This window comes from Corvus moneduloides, chromosome 8 (genome assembly GCF_009650955.1).
Source record: "Corvus moneduloides isolate bCorMon1 chromosome 8, bCorMon1.pri, whole genome shotgun sequence".
NCBI classification, from domain to species: Eukaryota; Metazoa; Chordata; class Aves; order Passeriformes; family Corvidae; genus Corvus; species Corvus moneduloides.
This window is the reverse complement of record NC_045483.1, coordinates 2,581,441-2,604,122: the sequence shown is the minus strand read 5'-3', so window position 1 is coordinate 2,604,122 and position 22,682 is coordinate 2,581,441. Positions and strand designations below refer to the sequence as shown.

The 22,682-nt window shown below is 44.3% G+C and overlaps 1 protein-coding gene across 2 annotated transcripts in view; it reads left to right on the top strand.

Moving 5' to 3' along the window:
- DOCK1 (dedicator of cytokinesis 1) overlaps nucleotides 1-22,682 on the top strand; it is a 264,142-nt gene that overhangs the window by 5,450 nt on the left and 236,010 nt on the right. For both annotated transcript variants that reach the window (XM_032117142.1, XM_032117143.1), the window contains exons 2-4: nucleotides 15,282-15,365; nucleotides 20,259-20,299; nucleotides 22,186-22,241. In XM_032117142.1, coding sequence (XP_031973033.1) covers nucleotides 15,282-15,365; nucleotides 20,259-20,299; nucleotides 22,186-22,241 — 181 coding nt within the window. The remainder of the gene's footprint in view (nucleotides 1-15,281; nucleotides 15,366-20,258; nucleotides 20,300-22,185; nucleotides 22,242-22,682) is intronic.

Sequence of the window (22,682 nt, the reverse complement as noted above, 5' to 3'; positions counted from 1 at the left end):
TAGGTAGCCAGCAGCCTAGGGCCATAATACAGAGCTTTTATTGAACTTTGCAAAGGAAGTTTTCAGTCAGTTTAGGGGATTTTCAGCTGTTAATTTTACTCTTGTTCCTAGAAAATAAAAGGGGAGGTAGAAAACAAGTGAGGTTTTACACTTCACGTGGTACACAGGTATGGCAATGACAGTAGTCACTGGGGGTTGATTTAAGGCATTTCGTTTGGTATTTCCATCCCTGGAAGTGCCCAAGGCTAGATCGGATGGGGTTGGAGCACCCTGGGATAGTGGAAGGTGTCCCTGCCTATCACAGGGGGTGGGACTGGATGGGCTTTAAGTCCCTTTAACCCAAACCATTCTGGGATTCTCTGATTTCAAGTAGCACCTTGGTGGGTTTTGTAATTATCCCTTCATCGGTTATATTGTAAGTGCTTGACTTGGGTGCACTCAAACAGAGCTAATTTGGGCTGTTTGCCACACTTGGCAGAGATTTCTTTGTGTTATAAAGGCATTTTCCTTTCTCCAAAGGCAAAGCTTTCAGGGAAGGGGAAAATAAACTGGAGGCAACATAAAGGCAAACCTTCTCCAGGAAGCCCCTCTGTCAGCTTGCAGCTACAGGAACAAGGGTTGGGGTAATTTTTCCTTTAAATATTGGTGTTTCTGGAGTTTGTCCAGCGCTGGCTGTCGAGCACATGGAGGATCCTTTGCTTTGTCTGATTCTTCAGTGGTCCTGCAGGACTGAAATCCAATACCTCTTGTTAAATACCTGTGGATGTGTCCAACTGTAGATAAATAGCTGGGGCTGACTCCTGTTAATGAATGGAAGCTCCAACAAGGAACTGCCTCTAATCCAGTTTTAAAGAATTTACTCCATCAAAGATGTTGGTTTTGCCTCTCCCCTTTGTGTTGTTTCAAGTCCAAAACTTCCTCAAAACCCTCAGTGGAGCTGCTCCTCCTTACGGGTCTGCTTTGCCAGGGAGGTGGACCACTGACAAGTCAGATTTTTTTTTTTTTTAAATTAAACTTAAAAGCATTTTAAATTCTGTTTTCTAGCCTGTGGTGCCCCCAAAGCTGTTCTGACAATAGTCATTTTCTGAGTAAGGCTTTAATGAATTCCTTAATGAGTTACTGGAATACTTTCTTCTTTTAGCTTGCGGGGGGAGGGGGGGTGTGGAATTGAAATCATGACCTAAACAAAAGAAATGTTCAATAAGAGATAATTCATGTAATTCTGAAACTTTATCTCCCTTTCCAGACTGTAGTTGTGAAAACATTTATATATTTTATAGTGTTATCTGGCCATGTTTATGTAATTTGTGCATTAAATCTGATTTCTGATGTGAAGATTTGTAACACAAGAAGCAGCAGTTGCTGCATTTCAGTTTCATCAGCAAAAATGTGAAATATCTCTGGAAATATTTTTCTGCTCCATATAGCTTTGTAACTAAACTGAAATAATTGCATTGAGAACTATTATGTGTAATCATGTACCATATACGTGACAAAACAAACAGATGGATGAAGAACTGAAGCAACTATTGGCTGCCATACATGAATTTTGGGGTTTATTGCGTGACATTTTTTAGCACTGCTGCCTTATTTCGAATGCTGCTTTTATTATTTCAGCACAACCCTTTTTAGAACACGTTTGCAGACGGTTTTGGTGGCTGATTTTGCCTGAGGGCGTTGGAGTAGCAAAATGTCTTTGTGTTCGCCAGTAGAAAATACCAACAAGTGAGTGGTGCAGGATTTGCTGTGTAATTTCTGAACAGGAATGGCACCAAAATTGTACGTAAGCAATGTTTGTGCTTGTAGGCACTTGGGTTTTTGAGGCACTCTGTTTGTCCATCCCTGCTCTTGCAGTAACTGTGCCACTTTCACGGATGTGCTGCACAAATGATTGAATATTGAGGTGGAAAACCTGCTGGAGCAGCTGCCAGGCTGAGCAGGTGTGGTGGTTTTGGGAAAACCCTGTTATCCCTGAGGAGTCCCATGTGGGGAGGGCTGATAATAGAACAGGTCTTTTTGCCTTAGAGGTCGCCAAAACCAATATTCACGACCATATAAATGCTAGCTCAAATCATAATCTGAGCCAAAGAAAAGCTGTTGACCATGACAGGTCAAGACTTTGCAATAACTTATATACCTTTAAAAACAGAGTATTTTGATTAGGCTTTTACACTTGTGGGAGAGTAAGGGACACCAAAAGTGTGCTGAACTCCCCCATCCATTGGAAAATCAGCCAGTCTTGTGGTGTATGCAGGGCAATTGTCTGTTCTTATCTCTTGAGGTACTCCTCATGAAGCCAACACTTGCCAAAAAAGCTGCCAGGCGTGACTGGATGTATTGTGACCCTGTAAAAATTGACGAAGCAATGTATCTGCAATCAAAAGGTGTTAAGTCTGCAATATCAAATATTGCTTTTAGCAGTTGTTTAAAATGTGGTGAGCCTATCAGTGGGGGCATCAGGAATTGTGTTCCTTGAGGAGGAACCTCATGGAGCTCCTGGCAGCTTCTGGCAGAGCTTCCTGGAGCATTTGGAAAATTTGGCAGTGCTGGTGGGCACTTGGGACTGGAGAGAGCACAGAGCCTCTGAAATACCTGAGAGCCTCCTCAGGCATGCAGATGCCTTCTGGAAGTGCAGCCTTAGGTGCTTGTGTTTATTCTGCCTTCCTTCTCCTGCTTATCCAAACAAAGCACGGAAGTGCTGGCGTCACTGGGCTCGGAGCTGGACGGAATAAAATAACATCTGTGCAGGGACTGGGGCCCAAATAGCCCGGGAGGAGGGAACCCACAGGGAGGGGATGAGGCCACGCTGCACCCAAACCTAAGACCTTCAGCTGTGCTGTGTTAGGAGGGTTTTCCCAATTTCTCTACATGGAATAAACAGGAGAAAACAGAATTAAGGGAGAGCATGGCAAACCCTGGTGCTGCTGGTGCCTCTGGGAGGGGGCAGAGGTGCAGGATCATGGAAAGCTCCACTCTCACCTGTCTCCAGCAGCTTCCCTGCCTCGCAGCTGGTGCTTTAGCCTTTAACATCCTCCTAATGGTGCCAGCTGGTCTGCAGGAAAAAACCTTTGCAGCAGGGAATGGTTCAGGGCACGGAGTTGGGTGCTTTTATTGAGGAGCTGCCTCATGCAGAGTGTGCGATGTGTGTGTGTGTATCAGAAATGAAGTGGAAGCAACTGGTAATGTAAAAAGTACTCCTGTAGACCCTGATACAGGAAATCTCTCAGTGCTGAGCCAGATGGAAGCTGCTGATGAGAATTTGACTTTCTGAGTCTTGAGGCAGATGGTGAATGGTTTAAAAGGACGCTTGCTTTCAGAAAAATCTGCTGTGCATATGACTCCAGTGAGCAAACCCTGCCCCTGCCATGGCTGGGGATTATCAGGGCAGTGGCTTGGAATGCCCTGTCAGTGCTGTCCTCTGAAGGAGGGCTTGCACTGCAGTTTAGTTAGTGACTGTGCAGAGATATGGTGAAATGTGTCACTTGGGCCAGGAAAAGTTATAGATAAGGGCCTGTGGGAATGTTTCTGTTGATAAATATGAGGTTAATCTCTCAAAATGAGAGTGTATGAGTGACAACTAACATCAAAATGGAAGAAAGAAACCTTTAATTATTGTTTTGTAAGTAATGGAAAGAGCTAAAAGAGGATGTGTCCAGCAGCTCTCGTTTGATTGACTTTTTCCTCCTGCTTTGGGGTGCTATGGGAAAATTCCTGTTCTTTTGCATCAATCCATGGCTCATTTGTAGCTTTAATATAGAAAATAATGCTTAGACTGAAGCCTTTAATATGCTTTACGTAACCCAAAGTAGTGGTGATGTTGCCTGGTGTCAGACGTCTTTTTTTTTTTTTCCCTTTATATCTCTTACCTTGTCCTTATACATAGATTCCCAACATCAGCTGTTGCCTTGTCATCCCTGCTGGAATTCCTTCTTTCCTGCTCACCCTTTTTCCCATTGTTGTGCCTTCTCAAGTCTTGCCTGTTACATTTTTCTTGCCATGACTGGTAGGTGTTGGTGTCTCCATCAATCCATCACCTTCCTGGTGCTTCTTAGACCAAGAATCTAAGGTGGACTTGAGAGCCTATTTTATTTCCTCCTGTCTGAGCCTGGTGTGTCTTGTGGGCTTGGTTTTTTGTTTTTTGGTGTGTTTTTTGCCTTCTGTAGATTGATGTTGAAGTTTCCAGTGTGAAGGGTAAATGATGTGACTCAAACTGGTGGCAAAAAAAAAAAAAAAGGTGGTTTGTGGCATTTTTGTTTTTTTAAATTTTGGAGTTATTTTGGCTTCTGTTTCCAATTAGAGTTAGTCTGTACTCCAATTAGAGTAGTGTGTGTGGCAGGATCCAGCTCTGCCCTTCCCTGCCACCCTGTCAGCAATGCCTCTGTAGGTGCTGACAGTCTGTGTCCCACCTCTCTGTCACCTCCACTGGGCTGTTCTGCACTTTTTTGGTGCTGCTCACTGACAGCTGGGCATAAAGGAACCAAACTTTTTGTCCTGGACTTCCCAGGCAGTGGCAGGAGCGTGCACAGGAGCAGCTCAGAATGCCTGGAGCACTGGGACTGCCTGACAAACACCTGGCATTGACTCCTTTCTGAAATTAATTTAGTGACATGTGGCAAAGCAGTGGATAAGGATCCTTTTTCCAGAGATTTCAATCATTGAGCTTTTTTGGTGAGAAAACAATTGTCCTTGCTCCCAGTGAAGTGGCTGGAGGTGAGAACAGATATTTTTTGTGGTGCAGAGGTATTTCTTGGACAGTAGCTTCCATAGTGTGTGAGTCAAACGGGACAAAAGACCAACCCCAAACTTTCTGGCTCTGTATCAAATACTCTTTTGGTATTTATTACACTACACTTTGTTTATTTATTGGTCATGTTCTTGAGCATTTGACTGTACCTAAGACTCTAAAAGGATTAAAAAAAGCACATGAGATGTTTATCTGGCTCATAGGGACATCTGCAGTTAGATGGGATTGCTTTAATGCTGACCATTGCTGTCCTGAAGAGCTCCAGGAGGTTCTCATGGCTGAGGGAGTTTTTTTATAAGGTCTTGATCTGTCTCTAAAATGCTGATTGTGGGAATTGGACTTTGGATTCTGTCTGGTCTGTCTCCTGCTAGATCCCAGTTTTGGGATGTTGGTGGAGGTGGTGCTTATGCAAGATGATGGCAAAGGCTTGGTTAAACCAGGGCTGCAGCCACAAACTGGGAGTGGGGTCCCATCAGGTGGTGCAGTCCCCATCCCTGGAAGTGTCCAAAACATGTGGGGATGTGGTGCTTTGGAACGTGGTTTGGTGGTGACCATGGTGCTGGGTTGGTGGTTGGATTTGATGATCTTGGAATCATGAAGGTTGGAAAAGACCTTTAAGATTAGTACAGAGTTTTTTGGGAAAAATCTCCCAAACTTTCTTTGAGAATCTGTTGAGTCTTCAGGGAGTGACTAAAGTATCTTGCTTTGAGCTCTGGGGGGTGGGGATTCTTATTCCCAAAAAATAAAGACTGGATATAGGCAGATCAGCACATTTTAGTAAAGACTTGAGGGAATGACTCCGTTATGGTGCTGCTGATACTGTTGGAAGTTTTGTGTGGGTTCAACTCTGGTTTGATTTTCTAGTTGAACGTGTTCTTGAAATGATTTATTAACAGATTTTTATCAATCACTTGGGCTGCAGAGGAGGCCTCTGTTTATTTACTGGGCTGTGATGAGTGATTGAACTGGTTCAGACTTTTGTCTTAAACACAGAAAGTACAATTTGGGCTTCCTGCAGCAGCTGCAGTTTCCACAGTTAGAGCACACGAAAGTGAACGTGTTCTTGGCCAAAAACCAGAAGTTTTAATAATTGTAGGGCTTGAATATTTAAAATATTGGGATAACTGCAAGCCTTTACAGTCTGGGTGTGATACCATCTATAACACAGCGTGCTGATCTGGGAGCTGTTCTTAAATCAAACTTGGAAGACCAGGAGTTCATGTATTATATTTGTAAAACTCTATCTTGATGCTTCCATAACAGTTACATAAAAAGTGTGGAAAATATAAAATAGTTTTGTGGAGGGGAACCGAAATAATTGTATGCCAGCTTAGGTGCTGAGGAGATGGGCTCAGAAATGCCTGGGTAAACTTAGTAGAAAGTAAAATATTGGTGATCATTAATGAAGTCTTGAGTTCTACAGTTGTGTTTCCCTTCTTGCCACACCTGCACAAGGCAGGGTTTTTGTGTTGTTACCTTTGCATGCAGCAGCAGCCTCCTGCTTTTGGGCCACTCATGGAGCAAGAAACGTTTCTGAAGTTGAAACTGTTTTTCTCCAGAAGGCTGAAGGCTGCTTAGCAAGAGGAGTGAGTTAGATTCCTCCAGGAAAATGGCACAAATGCTCTCCCCGCCTTTTCCAACACTGCTGAGCAGTGTCTCAGAGGATGCTTGCACCAACCTCACCCAGTGCAAATGTGTGATGATTTATAGATCAAAAATGAGCTGGTTTGCTGGCCATGAATGGAGTGTGCAGTGTGCTGGCTGTCAACAGTTTGGCTTTTTAACAGTTTGAGGTAGAGAATCCTGCAAGTGGAGAGGAGTTGAACAGTTGAGAAATACCCACTAATTTTAGATTAACGCAGTACTTTCTCAGTGAGGGAAGCAAATGTTTTAAGGTGAAAGCTACACTGTCCAGTCTGGCACAAACTTGTGCTGCCTGTTGGAGCTTTCCAAATAGAGACATTGGAGCAGATTTTGGGAATCATGGCAGGGAAATATGTCCCTGAATATGTCCCCTTAAGCTGCTGTTTCCAGGAACAGCACGGATCTGCTCCTTAGCCAGGAGCTGGCTCTGCTCTCCTGTTCTGCCCTCCCTGGCTGCCAGCGGGCATGTGCTGGGTGCTAATGCCTCACCCCTTTTCAGGGAGTTCTCAGATTGATGCTGGAAAAATAACCTGCCAAAAAGGAGGAAACAATAATCAAAATACTCTTTTTTTCTTTTTTTTTTTTTTTAATAGCAGAGGTTAGTGAGTTACTGCTGGGTTAGTGGCACCTTAGCCACCCTCCTGGCATTAATATGTGACCATCAGGGTGGTTTTAAAATCCATTTTCTTTGGATGATTATGCTTGGGAAGGAAGGAGTTATGGCTTTGAGCTATTCTGAATTAACAAGGGCAATTTTGAGGCTCAGGGCAGTGAGGGAAGTAGGTATAAGGGTTATTGCTGATGTGTTTCAGTAGGCTGAGGGGTGCCTTAGCAGTGGCTAAGGAACCAAGTTCTCACCTGGGAGTTCCTGTGTACATCTAGGATCGATTACTGGGCTACATCAACTTCAAAATATTAATTTATTACACTATATATATAAAAAAATCATTGACTAATTTAAGTAATAATAATGAAAAAAAGAGTTGTACTTGATGATCCTTGTGGGTCCCTTCCAACTCGGAATGTTCTGCAGTTAGACTAGAAGAGGCTTTAGAATTATTAAATAAACTTGTGCTAAAGTGAATTGTGGTGAATATACCTGTAGGTTCTTATTGTGCCAGAATTGTGGAGCTCAGTGTCTGGAAGCAGAGACCTAGGGTGTCCCTCTACCCTGGTTTTCCTGACTTCCCAGAAGTCTGTAAATGTATGGAGTAAAATGTGATGCTGGGTCTTTAGTGAATAGTGGGATCACATCAGTTACTTTTCATTATTTCTTCCAGAATGAACGTAAAAATCGGTGTGGGCTCAAAGGATTGCCCTGAGGTGGGAAAAACAGAATTACAGGGATATCAACTCCTCTCTGAGAGCTGCCCCAGTGCTGGTGGAAGGGGCTGGTGCTGAGAGGGAGCTGGACAGTGACCCTTTGTTAGGGCCAGTGGCTGAGCCAAGTCCGCTGGAAGCAGCCTGGAGCATGTGATTGCCCCTGGTTTGGAGAAAAACAGTTTTTCCCTGTTTTTGCAAAATGCTGCTCTTATCTTTTAGTGCATTCAGTGCTGTTTGACTCGCTCCCATGGTGACGTTTTCCCCCTGATTCTGATGTGAGGTACAAATTCAGGAAAAGCGTCGCCGATTTCCCATTTTTGGGATAGCCTGGTTGTTTTGGGAGAGAGGGGGGAATTATTGGTGAGTCAAACTGGGGCTCTCAGCAGGACATTCCTCTCTCTGGGTGTCCGTTTGGGGAAAGGAGAACATGTTCCTCAGGGATTGTTTGACTTCGGGTCTGTTCTCTTGCTGTTGGAGACAGCCTGAAAGACTGAGAGACAAATAAGGGGATGGCAAAGAAAAATAAATTGAGTAAGTTTTGATGTGTAAAAAGCCCCAAACTCCTTCATCTTTTTTCTCCCATTCCAGAGGCTTCCCTGAGAAAGCAACAGAGGAATTTTTTGTTTTCCTTTGTGAAATCCTGAGGAGGAAGAACAGTAGGAAATGAAAGCATCTTCCCATCACCTCATTTCCTCCTTGCTTTAGGCCCTTCGCTTTGCATCATGAGCTCGGTGTTGCAGTGAATTGTGTCATTTTTATCCTGTTTCTGCAGCAGTGCAAGAGGAGTTTGTGTGTTGAACCTGAATTTTTATAGTCACTGAAATGCTCATTCAAATCTGGCTGTGCCATTAAGCTCACTGCTGTAGTACTGCTTAGTAAAAGACCCTCTTTGCACAGTTCTGCTCAGTGCAATAGGAGCTCCCTGCCATGGCAAGGGAGAGGCTTGAGGAAGCAGGGGGGCTGATGCCTCGAGGATGTTCACAGGGAGCTCTGTGATCTCCTGGAGCACCAAATTGGCCCTGTGGGGGCTTTGACATCATTTGCGCAGGTTTAGCCTGGAGTGCTGGGTTGGGAAGGACTTCAGGGTTTCTAAGTCTCTTTCACAAGCTGGATTTCAGATTGAGCTTGTGGTGTTTGGGATGTTGCAGCTGTGTGTGTGTTGGCTGGACTAAACTAAAACATGAGAAGTTTCGCCTCAACATGAGGAACTTCTTTCCATGAGGGTGGCAGAGCACTGGAACAGCTTCCAGGGAGGGTGTGGAGTCTCCCTCTCTGGAGACATTCCAAACCCACCTGGATGTGTCCCTGTGTGCCCTGCTCCAGGTGACCCTGCCTTGGCAAGGGGGATGGACTGGATGATCTCCAGAGGTCCTTTCTGACCCCAAGTGTTTCGGGATTCTGTGGCTGGAATCGGGACTTCTGAGGCTGTCCTTGCTGTTGATGGAGTCGGTACTGTCCCCGTGGTGCTGGGCAGGCTGGACCCTGGGCAGTGTTGGCTGAGGATGGGGTGGGTGGCAGTGCTGCCACGAGGGAAGGGGCAGTGATGGGCAGGGATGGAGGGACATCAGCCAGGATTGGGCGTGGAGCTGCAGCACTGCCAGTTCTGGTCACTTCTCTCCTGGGGAGCCTCGGCTGGAGGATCTGGCCTGACTCATGACCAGCCCATGCACAGCTGATGCTCTGCCAGCACTGACCATAAGCTGGACGAGTTCTTCCTCCCCTCCAGCCTTTAACTCTTGTCCTTCTCCTACCCAGCAGACCCCTGGGTGCGTTTTCTACATAGCAGTGCTGGAGGTTTTGCAAATTTTCGAAAAATCACGTGTGGAATCAGTTTTGAATTATGCTCAGTTCCGAGTGCTCACGTCCTTTCTGGAGGCACACGTGGGTGAGCACAGCTAATGCTCAAATGCTGTCCTTGCCTTCCTGGAGGATGGTGCCTGGAGCCCCACCAGAGCAAGAGCCAAGTTACAGCTCCTTAGTGGCCCCCAGTGAAATGCAGGAGGTCTGAGGGAACATCAAAACTCACTTACTTTGTGATTCTGAGTTGCCACAAGACAGATGCCAAAACATCTGCCTCTGGATAATGTTTTGTGTTAGTCTAAATCAGCATCTTACTTTTTCTGCAAGAGCCAGCATTGAGAGCTCGGGGTGATGTGATTATTCCTTGCATCCAGGGTGTTTCACTTAATGGACTTCTTAATATTAAAAATCAATTTGGATGTTCTTGATTGTGCTTCTTGTTAGCTGTGCATTATGGCACATTAATAATGCTGTTAGAGTCAATAATGATGTATATATATTTTTTTTTAGCACTACTTTCAGCTTTATACCCTCAGTACTTCGTGGTGAAGTAGTCTGCATACAGATCAGCCAGAAGTGGTGGGGAGGGCTGTTAAAACAGTGAGTAAGCATCTTACTTCATTAGCTCCCTAAAAATAAAGTGTCTGCCTTGAAAGGGGGGAGGAAGGAAAGCAAGAAGCTGAACTTATTTCTTGGAAATCTTGGCTTGGTCCAGAACTCTTCATTTCACAGGATCATTTGAGTTGGAAAAGACTTCCCAGACTGTTGAGCCCAAGCTGTGCCCAATGCCCACCTTGTCCCCAGCCCAGAGCACTGGGTGCCACCTCCAGCCCTTCCTGGGACACCTCCAGGGATGGGCACTCCAGACCTCCCTGGGCAGCCCCTGCCATTGTCAAATCACCCTTTCCATGTAGAAATTCCTGCTGGTGTCCAACCTGAGCCTCCCCTGGTGCACCGTTCCCTCTCCTCCTGTCCCTGTTCCCTGCCAGCAGAGCCCGACCCCCCCGGCTGCCCCCTCCTGTCAGGGACTTGTGCAGAGCCACAAGGTCCCCCCTGAGCCTCCTTTGCTCCAGGTTTTATTTCTCTGTGTTTTTGAATTAGTGCCGGAAGGACAAGTGAGCATCTCGCTCTGTCCTACTCAAGCTCTGCCTGCCGGACTCAGCAGCAGGGTGGTCACACCTCTGGAAGGCACCAGGCCTCAAGTTTGGGGTTGTTCTGGATTTATGAAGTTTCTTCAGTTTATTAATTCCCGTTGGGCAGTGGGTGATGAGACACCAAATGCAATGCAGAACATATTGCTGCCCTTGCCATCTGTTGTGAAACCGGAGGTGTCTGCTGCCTTTAGAAAAGCTTGGTGGCCCCTCACTTTGTGTGCTCACTTTGGAAGAGGAGAGGCAGGCTGGCATTGCAGGGATTTCAGGCTGAGGGCTTCCAGAGTCTGGTTTAGGATTCTCTCACCCTCAGCAGATGCCCTGTGTAGTCATGGAGAAGAGGAAGTTCCAGATGAACCCATGTGTGTTTCAGGGATTTGCTGCTCACATAGAGGAGGAGTGAAAGGAGCTGTCTCACCTTTGTGAGGGAAAGTGATGATAAATCCTTTCTATCTACTTGAACTCATGGGATTTAGGCTAATCCTGTGATAAAAGTCACATTCATGGATTTAATCAATAAGATTAGAGCATCACTGGACAGGAGGAACCACGAGCTGGATTTTCTCCTTTAGCTGGGTTGTAACTGTTCAGGTCTAAGAATTTCTCCAGGTTTCTCCTCTCTTCAGGAAAGGAATTTTTTGGGAATGTTTGGATAACAGAATAGCTAAAATATTGAGAAAACTCTGAATCCAGCTTGGTAAGACGAGGGGTGACAAAACCCAAGGTGAAGGCGAGAAGATCTACCCTTGGTTAAGGCACACATGAACTAATTGTCTTTAACAATTCTCAGGTGCAACTCTGGACTCCAGCACTGCTTTTTTCCTTTCACTTCTCCATTAGCCTCAGGTGTAGGAATCAGAAACTCCTCTGGGTGAGTAGCAGAGGACTAAGGAATCTGCCTGAATATTGAAATCAGCCACTTAGATTTTAGGGAAAATCGGAGAAAAACCTTCAGGTGTCTTTTAATACCAGAGACTTTATGGAAGACTTTGCTTTTTTTCACCTCTGTGGTTTCAGTCTGCTTTTATTGAAAAAGCACAGTTATGATTTAGGGATTTGTTTTTTTTAAAGACAGTGTAAAATAAAGCTGATCATTTGTTAAACGTATTTTGGTTTCTTTCAGGAGTTTAGAATGATTAATACAACCTTTCACGCAAAGTAATACCAGGGAATATTACTCTGCAACATCTTTATGGCATCTTAAGATATCTCACCTTTCATACAGTCAGAAAAAAGCTTTTTCAATATCAGTTGATGTTACCTTTGTTTGCTTTTTCTTTGTTTTTCCACCTCTGTCAAATCTCATTCTTCTAGTGTTGGCCTCCTCATTTTTCCAGCGTGTGCAGATTAACGAGTGCAGCTCACAGAGGTGTTTGTTTTGTGTTCTTTAACAGCAAATGGAGCTTTGGTGCAATTACTGTAATGCCCTGTTCATTGTTCCTTTTGTTATCAACTCTTAGAGTTGAAAAATGGCTCTTTCTGTGCCCACACTTAATCCTTTGCTTTTGGCACTTTGGGATTCTTGTGTGGATGTTGGATTTTTTTAAATTAAGCAAAACATCAGTTAAAAAAACACCTTAAAAATTTGGAAGTTATACCTCAGGTTTTTAAATATTTTAAATGATAGCTCAGGATACAGTTGATGAGACAAAATGCAAACATACCAGTTTCATGCTTTACTCCTTCAAATTTTGTCTTTTCCTTTAATTAAAGCCTTGTTGTTTGCTCCAATCAAACATTTTCTGTCACAGCAGCTTTTGATGTCGCTGTACATAAAAAAGATTCCTGTGAGGAGGAGTTCTTCTACCTTACAGGGCAGTTGGTGGTGTTGTTCTTTGTAATCACAGGGGTGGGATGCACTTTACAGTTATTTTGGTTGTTTGCTTCACGATCTAGCAATGCTGTTGGAAGCCAGAAACGTGATTTATTTTGTCTCATAGACATATTTTTCACACATATATATATTTTTGAAGATAAATCACCCCTCCCTGGCTCCTCAGTCAGTTGAGGTCAGTGGGAGCTGTCGTGGGCAATAATTACCATTTGATGGTTGTTTGTCATCTTCTGCCACAAGAATTGGTCATTCCACTGCAGCTCCTGGTGCATGACCTTCCTTGTTGTGACAGACACCGGTTTAGTACTCCTGGGCACAAATTTTGGTGCCTTTTATTCATAGCTGCCTTTGATCCTGAGTGTTTTTCCACTTAAATGTTGGAGAAATGCTCAGCTGAAGTGTGAATTGAGTACAGGGCTGGTTTTTAATCTGTTAGAATGCAAATTTTTCCTGGCTGGGATGTCTGGTGTGAGTCACTGAAGTTGCTTGTTGGGGTCCTGGAAGTGGGAGACTGTCCTTGGATTCATTTTTGGATGTGTGAATATCCAGGGGCCTCTTGGTTGAGCTGTGAGCATTGAAGGGATCTGAGTAAACACCCAAAGGATGGATTTTTTTGTGTTGCACTCCAGCCACACGAGTTTGGAGGAGTTAGGACTGTGTAACTTTGTTTTCCCTGCTATGCACAAAAGCTGAAACGAGAACATTTCTGGGGAGTGTTTCCAAGCAGAAGTGTGGTCACCACTGTGACCATCCCTCTGCTCAGAGCAGTTTAAAATGCTCATTTTTGCTGATGTGTTTCTCAGAACCCCCTTCTCCTGAATAGCATTTATGGCTTTCAGATATCCTGTGCCAGATACCTGGGAGGGAAGGTTTCTCTCTCTTTAATAATGACAAAATTAAGGAAAACATTAAAGTAGGAATTAGCTTGGCTTGTTTTGATGTCAATAAAAACATTGTTACTTTCTAAAACCTTCATTTAAATACTGGTGATATTTATTGGTCTCTGCAGTGCACCTGGCCTTTATTCTTTTTACCCTGTAGTGTCCTTTTATTCCATTAATAATGTTTTACCTTATCCTGTGTTTTCCAAACTTGCTTTTCCATGGTTTTTTTCCATTTCTGCTCTCAGATATATTTATTTACCTGTGAACTCTAAAGTCTGTCAGGCCAGAGGAGTTCTGCAGAAGGGACCCAGCCTGTTATGGATTTATTTACTGGTGATAATTGTGTCAGCTGGAATTCCAGGAGTTCTGGGGTGAACAAGCAGTAATTCCTAGAGGCTGGAGCTGGAGGCAGCACTGGGCTCTGTGCCCCATCCTCGTGCTGGGATTAGACCTTCCCTCGTGCCCACTGGGATGTTCCCAGCATGTGAACTCAGGGCTAAACCGATTATCAGCTTTGGGGTCAAAGCAGTATTTTTTCTCCAGTTACCAGTTCTTAGAGATGTAATTTGTGGTGTTGATCTCCTGTGTAATGCGGGCTCTTGCCTGCTGCTTAGGACTGCTGGGGTAGGAGAGAGCTGGGCAGGTAAGGGAGGTGTTCCCTGCATCCCATCTCTCATTGCTTCATCGATAGCTGTGCCGTAGGGTTTGAGTTGGAGGGGTTTTTTGGAAGTGCTTTGTTACCTGTAATGAGTGTGGAACGTGTTGTGGGTGCTCTATGAACTCGTGGTCTGAAAATTTCCTGGGAGAGGCACACATAACTTATCCAGGTCTTTCTGTTCCGATAAAATATCCCGGAGTCCTGCCCTGGAAAGTGAGGCAGAAAGAAAAGCAGTGGTAATCTGAGGGGTGGGAGGAAGTTAGGAGGTAATTATTATATTCTGAAAACACTTTCGCTTCCTGAAGAGTTGCAACAAGTAGTGAGAAATTCTGATTTTCAGGTATTCTTGATCCCCGTTGGAAAGAGGAGCTGCACAGTTGTAAACTGAGGAAGAAACTTCTGTGGGATCACCTTGCCCGAATTCCTTAGCTTTAGTCTTGTGAATATTGGAGTTGTTGCCTTTGGTCATGAGGACCTTCCTTGGTATTGGAAGATTTTTTTTTCCTACAGAGAGTTTGCTCTATATAAAACATAAAAATTTGGCTTTAGGAGTTGTAACTGTTTAGTTTTTCACATCATGGGTATTTTTTTCCCAACCAAGCCTAGTTTGTAGCATCATTTGTCAGATGAATTTGTGAGCGTTGCCAATCTCAGTGCTCAAGAGTATCCAGGTTTTCTTTCGGGAAGGGTAGGGAGGAGTAGTCTTTGAGTTACTGTTGTTTTTGGTTGTAATTTAATATACAGTGGGTTGATGCAGTTGCCTCTGGCACTCAGAAATTCTGAAATCATATTTTTCAACATCCTATGCATGCAGTAAATGGATGAAGTGACTGAGAAATCATCCTTTAATATTAGCATGGCAATTTGAGTTTTCTAAAGGCACTTTGGAAGTTCTCTGTGTGTTGAGCTGACGGGGGAAGACAGAGCAGTTCATTGTAGAACTGCCTAAAATTGACACAAAGTGCTGGAAGGCTGGCAAATCCAACAAAAAATGAGTGTATTGCCATGAAGATGATGATTATAAACAGAGTGGGGGACAACTTTAGAGAGTGAACTTGAGGGGTTTTTTTGTTACAAGGGGAAATATTATGGATTTCAGAACTTGGCTGAATTTTTATGGAATTCTAAAACAATTATTTTGCAGAAAGATTCAGAATGGCAACGAGTAATAAAAGTAATTACGTGGAGAAACACCTGGAATTGTTGTCTTGCCTGTACTAACAGCAGTGTTTCCTCTGTCCAGCTCTCTACAACTACGATGCCAGGGGACCAGATGAACTTTCCTTACAGATTGGGGACACCGTGCACATCCTGGAAACATATGAGGGTAAGAGGGCAAAAACTGAACTGAAAAAGAGGATTTTTTGGGGGGAGTTGTGTTCCTTTTCTGTTTGTGACCTTCTCGTGCTGCCGAGTGATGAATTGGAAGCTGGAGCAAATGAAGGCGTGTGTGGTTGATGAGCTGGTGAGTAAGTATGGGGTTTTCTGGGGAATAAGAATGTTCCCACAGCTGGATTTGTATGGATCTGTTGTGGTATCTCCCCCACCTTAGAGAAATGAGAGATGCTTTTTGGGTACCCTTGGGTAATGCAAAAGAACCTGCTGCTAAAAGAAGTTTAATCTGAATTTGAAGGTCACCTAAATTGTGTCTCTTCTAAGATGGGTGCCTGTGTTAGTGCCGTGCACTGATTTCAGGCTTTCCCAGATGCCTCTTCTGAGATGAAACTCTGGAAACATCACCTGTACCAAAATCCTTCCTCCCTGATCCGTCTACAAGGGAATCTGAATGGCTGAGTTTGATAATCAACAGGATATGGAAATGGTCTCAACGTTTTCAGCTCTTAATCCAAGCAAAATAAAACTTTTTCATTACATCCTGGAGTTGATATTTTATGGCATGCTGCAGTTTGGAAGGGTGTGGGGAACATAGAACTAAACTCTGTGTGTTTAAAATAGTCTAACACTTTTTTGTCTTGTGGAAACATGGTTTATATATAAATACATTGATTTAATACATTGATTTAATTTGCTTCTCTAGTCATTGATCTTTCAGTAGATCTGTGTGATAAATTTATTTTAGCTATTGGCTTAACTGGATTTTTTTTATTATTTGCTGAAACAATGCTATTTCAGCAAGATCTGATCATCACTGTGAAATGGCATTTTTGAATTTTCTCATTATTCCTGGGCTGGCCTTTTGTTGGAGCTCAGTTTGCTGCTGCAATGCCAAGTTTGAGCAAAGCAATCTTTCCACTCTCTGACGTTGCATGCTTTAATAAAACCCTAATAATGCGATGAGTTTAGATGCAAATGGAACGATTCAAATATTGCACAGCTTTGTACTTTTATATATAAATAGATTTATTTAATGAATGTGGGAGAAGCTCTGAGCAGGGAATGTGAAACCCTCTCAAATGCTGACTGCTGCCAGCTAAGTGGGGCAGTGGGGATGAGTCACCTTTCCCATGGACTGGAATAATGGGAAGACCTTCACCCTCTCAGGGCTTGGAGCACATGGGATGAGTTCATGTGAAAAGAAATGCAAATTCCCGTTCTCCCAAGCACTGATTGCTCATTCCCTACCTACTGAGATGGGGATTTAGATGCTGTAACTCTTACCTCTCTTTGTTTACAGAGCTGCTGTGATTAGGGGGTTACTGGAGTTGTTTGATCTCTGGTTCCCGGGATAGAATTTGTGTGGATTGTGCCCCCGGAAGGTTTTGTGCCATAAATTTCCAGGTGTGTGCCTGGGACTCACCTGCCTGTGCCAGGCTGAGGTGGGAATGGGCCCATCCAAAGGAAAACCCTCTAATTAAATCATCCTGGGACAGAGGAGTTGTTGGAAGAGTCAGTGAAGCCTTTTTGCTGAGGTTCTGGGGTTTTGCCTCTCCAAGGTCTACCCCTTGTCCCCCGTGGGAAAAACAGTTGTTTTTTTTTCATGGATGGAGTAGACATTCTGCTCCTCCCATCCTGCTGTAAATCTGATACTATTTTAAATTAGTTTTCTGTGATAATTCCGAGGTTGAGAGCAGTTTTGAAGACTGATCTGTGTCTTTGAAGTGGTAGAAATTAGTTGGTTTTTGTTTTTTGGGGTTTTTTTTCCTCTGAATCTGCATTGCCAAGAAAAGCTCACAGGAAATCCTTGCTCAGTTGGGGTGTCTGCAGAGGAGAGGTGAGGAGTTGGGAGGGCTCAGTCTCACATCCCTGGTCTGGAAGATCTGTTTTTAGGGTAGGTGTAGGAGGATATCTGTTGCCACCATGTCCTGGAATTGATTGCTGAAATGAACCTTGACCCTGTGTTTAAAATAATATTTCCTTTTTTTGCCCATGAGTTGAACTTATTTTGGACTTTGTTTTTATTACTAAAAATTTTGATGTGTTGCATTCTAATTGTGGAAATTTTTTTTCTCTGAAAAGCAGAAAAATTGTGTAGAATGAATTCAATGTGCAGATCCTGTGAGGTTTCAGTCTTGGTAAAAACATCCCCTATTTTTATAGGAGTGAGGAGACTGGAAATGAATGTGCACGTTTCATGATAAAGATTAAATTTGTGTTCATCCAGTAAAGATGAAGCCACTTTTTAAGACTAAAATAAAACTAGTATTTTTCTTCCAGGAGGTATTTTAGTTTATTTTTCAGTTAGAAAACTTTCTCTGTCCTTCTAATCTGAGCCTTAGAGGAAAAGCCAAGCAGGAAAGCTGTAGGAATTCCTAAATATCCTTCTCTGCAGGAGAGGAGGATTGCATTTTGTAGCAGATACCCTAAAACCCAAGGATTTACCACCTTCTGGATTAGTATTTTCCAGATCTTTATTGTCTTAATTCCGTTTCTTGACATTATTTGATGGAATGGGCAAATGGAACCATGTGATCAATAACTGTGGCTCATTAAGGGGAATAGCTGGGAAATGTAACAGAAAATCGACCTCAAAAGCAAGGTTATGTGCTGGAGCTTCAGTTAATTTCTAGTGCTGCTGTGAGAAGGGAATTTGGCTTCCCAGATCGGGATTTTCACCGAAGTTATTCTTGGTATTACGGGAAAGTTCAGTTTTTGGTGCTGTTTTTTTTGTTTGTTTGTTTTTCAATGTAACTGTGTCAAAAATGGATGCATTGTTTGAGGGTAACCACAGCAAATTCTTGAGTGTCTTCTGCAGCTTCAACAGAGGCAAAAATATTTCCTTGGTCTCCTCTTAGTTGAGCATTTCCTTGGATGCACGTTTCCAGCTGTTCCATAGTGTTTGTTAAGGACAAGGTCTGCTCTTGAACAGCTCCAGGGATGAGGGGTCCACAACCTGTGCCAGAGTCACCTCCTTCCCAGGGAAGGAATTCCTGGAATCCCCCAATGCTTTGGGCTGGAAAGGGCCTTAAAGCCCACCCAGTGCCAGCCCTGCCATGGCAGGGACACCTCCCACTGTGCCAGGCTGCTCCCAGCCCCAGTGTCCAGCCTGGCCTTGGGCACTGCCAGGGATCCAGGGGCAGCCCCAGCTGCTCTGGGCACCCTGTGCCAGGGCCTGCCCACCCTGCCAGGGAACAATTCCTGCCCAATATCCCATCCAGCCCTGCCCTCTGGCACTGGGAAGCCATTCCCTGTGTCCTGTCCCTCCAGCCCTTGTATCCAGGCCCTCTCCAGCTCTCCTGGTGCCACTTTGGGCCCTGCAAGGGGCTCTGAGTTCTCCCTGGAGTCTTCTCTTCTCCAGCTGAGCACCCCCAGCTCTCCCATGTTTTTGGGGAGTTGATTAGAGATGACTTCACATGTGTAAGTGACACTGCCCCCATCTGAGCACGTTCATGGCCAGACCCAGTGCCTCCAGTTGAACCAGTGAGAGCTGCATTTGCAAACTGGGCTCCCTGCAGAGCTCCAGGCTGGATACCCAGCAGCAGCTCCCCACAGGGAGGAGCCTGGTTGGACCAGCCTGGCCACATCAGGACCTCTGCAAGGAGCAGGAGTGCTGCCAGCTCTCCAAGGCAGATTTTGGCTGCTCTCTTCTCCCTGATCCTGGGAGCTCTGGCTGCAAAACTTCAGGAAGCAGAGGTTCCTCTGTGGGGAGCTCTCTTTGCTGCAGGGCTTTTATTCCACAGGTGCTGTGGCATGTCCTGAGGCAGCACAGGAGGTGGGCTGGGAGAAGAGAGAATGATTGTTTGTTCTTCAGTTTGTACAGTGCATCTGATCAAAGTTCTGGGGTTCCACAGTTTAAGCTCCAGGACTTCAAAATGTTGGTTTATTCATCTAAAACGGTGGGAGTTTAGTTTTTTATTAGGATTGGAATCCATGCATGGATTTCAGCCGGTGGAGTTTAACACAGGCAGAAATGTTTTGCCTCCTTTGCACCTGAGCAAAACTGGGAGTGCTCATTTCAGCAGCAGCTGGATGTTCCTCGGGAAGCAGTGGGAATGTGGGATGTGAGGCCATGGCAGCCTCTGTGTGGTGGGTACAGACACCAGGTTTAAGGAGGTGGCACTAAGCAGCCCCAAGTGCTGCAGTGAGAAGGTGATGAATCACTTTGGCTCGTGCTGCAGGAGAGCAGACTGAAAAATCCCATGTGCTTGAGCCTGTGATTTGGGTTTCTGGTCCCAGAGTGTGCAGAATGAATTTATCAGCATGTGTTGATTTCATGGAGCTTCTTCCCTGTTTTCAGGACTGGGACTGCAGTTTTTATTCCACATCTGCTTTGTGCTCTCCCCATCCTCCCCCAGACAGGGATGCTTTGCTGTACAAACCCCTCTTTGCAGGGCTGGAGGGGTGGATGCTGCATCCAGGCTCAGTTCTCCAAATGCTTTTGTATTTTGATGTGTGACTCCTAAATTCTAGAGTATTCCTGTTTTCTGGTGAGGTTGCTAACAGCTGAAAACTTGGGTTTGTGGAATTGAAATGGGTTTTGAAATGGAGCTAGTCAAACAATCAGTTTTTGTCAAGGTAATGCTCTTAAGTTGGTTTTGTGTTGGTGAGTTAGTAATTAAAATGAAATGCACAGCAGTCACACACATCATGTCAGCCACCATCTCTGTCATGTGCTTCTCTCCATCATGTCTCTGATTTTGTAGCTTCCAGGGTGACTTGTTTTATCCGGGATATTAAGCCTGTGAAAAGCTGAAATTCAGGTGGGATGTGCAGGGCTGAAGCATGATCAGAAACACCTTACAGTGCTGTTGAGCTGGGAAGGAGCAGCTGGGAGGTGCCATAAATGAACTTTTTAATGTTTTGTCCCTTTTTTCTCTCCTAGGTTGGTACAGGGGCTATACACTACGGAAGAAATCCAAGAAGGTGAGAGGTGCTCGTTTTTTCTCTTGGAATAAGGTGGATTTTTGGCGCTGGGTGTGTGGGTTTGTGGAGGTCTCTGATGCTGATGGAGCTGGAGCCCAGGTGTGCACTGGTCACTGCTGCTCTGTGTCCTCAGCCTCTGACCAATAGGAATTTTTCAAGTTAATAAAAACTTACTTTAGCAAGGCCTAAAGGATGACTGGCATATCCAGCTCTGGGGTCCAGAGGAAGGACATGGAGCTGCTGGAGAGAGTCCAGAGGAGGCACCAGGATGATCTGAGGGATGGAGCAGCTCTGCTGGGAGGAAAAGCTGAGAATTTGGATTGTTCAGTCTGGAGAAGTGAAGCTTTGGGATGACCTCATTGTGGCTTCCCAGTGCCTGAAGGAACCACAGGAAACATGGAGAGAGAGTTTGGAGAAGGGATGGAGTAACAGGACAAGGGGAATGGCTTTAAGCTGAAGGAGGGGAGATGTAGATGGGAAATTCAGAAGAAATTCTTGGCTGTGAGGGTGCTGAGGCCCTGGCACAGGGTGCCCAGAGCAGCTGGGGCTGCCCCTGGATCCCTGGCAGTGCCCAAGGCCAGGCTGGACATTGGGGCTGGGAGCAGCCTGGGACAGTGGGAGGTGTCCCTGCCCATGGCAGGGGTGGAACAGGATGGGCTTTGAGGTCCCTTTTGAGGTCCCTTTTGAGGTCCCTTTTGAGGTCCCTTCCAAGCCAGGCTGTTTTGTGTTTCTGTGATCCCATTTTTGCAGTGTAAAGGTAAATCAGTCACTGGATGCGTCTTCATGTGCATCATCTCCTTTTGGGCAGTAACTGCTGCCCCAAGCCTGTGCCTCAGTAAAAAGTTCAGACCTTGATGTTCTCCTTGGTCTATTTAGAGGCTGACACTGCTCCAGTGTCTGTTAAATAATGAATTCCTGGTGAAATGCAGCTTGGAGAAGGATATGGAGCCCCAGCATGGGATTTTTCAGTCCTTCCCTTTGGAGAGGAGGAGGCTTCTCCTGCAGTGTAATTCCAGTGTGCACCAAGGGCTGCATTTACAGCAGCTTTGCTGAAATAAAAGGAGAGGAAACCACACAAACGCTGGTTGTAGCATCGTGTTTTATTTTTTGAGCCTTTTACTTCGCAGTAGTAATTAAACAAAATTAAACTTCAGGGTTTGCTTCTTTTTTCACCAAAACTCTACAAATGCCATGTTTGTCTCCAGAGGTGTGTTTTTAGTTGAGTCTGCATGTCTGAAAGTACAGAGTTGTGTGGTTCATCCCACCCATTTCCTTACCAGGCCTGGGTTTTTATTCTATTTTTGTATTTCCATTTTTTTTCTGTGAATAAGTTACATTTCTTCCAAACCATACTTCATGGACGTGCTTTTTACAGTCTGAGAAGCAATTAGACATGTTTCTTAAATTCATTCCACGTGTTGCTGCATTTGTCTGACTGCCACTAAATTTAGTGATTTTTAGATTTTTTTTTAAACTGGGGTTTAAAATGCACTATTTCCCCCAGTGGCTTTCCAAAACTTTCTATTACTGCATTCCCAGAAGATCAGAAAACTGAACTCCTACCTTGAAGGGTGAGATGGAAGAAGTTGTTTTATCAGCTTGGATTAGTTTATTTTAAAAATACTGTTTTATTTCTGGGATGTTGATTAATTTAGAATATTTTTTCAGAGGAGCTGTAAGGTTGCAATTACACCTTCTTGAAAAGGACAGGCAATGCAAAAATTCAATATCTATTAGAAAAGTCTCAAACACAACTGTTCTGGTGCTCAAGGGTGTGAATGGCTCTGCACACCCAGCAGTGTCTTGGCATATTTTAGGTAATAAACACAATATGTTGTGTTCAACTGATTATTTAACACATTTTTCTCTCTCCCTCCCTCTCCAAGGGCATATTTCCTGCCTCATACATCCACCTTAAGGAAGCAATCGTTGAAGGCAAAGGGTAAGTTGGATTTGAAAAGAACAAAACTCCTTTTTCCTGTTTTATCCACATCATTTCAGTGCATTATCAGGTCACACTGTTTCCAGGTAGTTTTTTGCCTTAGTGAGAAATTATTCTGTGATTTTTCCTGTTCCCTTCCGTGGTGTGTGCAACACTGAGTGGTTTGAGCTGTGTTTGTTGTTCAGCAGTTGTTCAGATCCTTATGTATCAAATCAGCTTTGCTGGACATGCAGGTAAAAGTCTCTAACATGAAAATAAAAGTTGAGTTAAAAACCAGGAAAAAACCCACAACCATAGCCCAGGGGACAAAGGAGGTGGAGTGAAATTAATAAATCATTACCTAGGTATGAAATGGAGTGAAACAGGATTAAAATATTTTATTCCTTTGTGCCTGATTTATTTTTATACTCTGTTAAATATGTAAATGATCAAACTACTAAT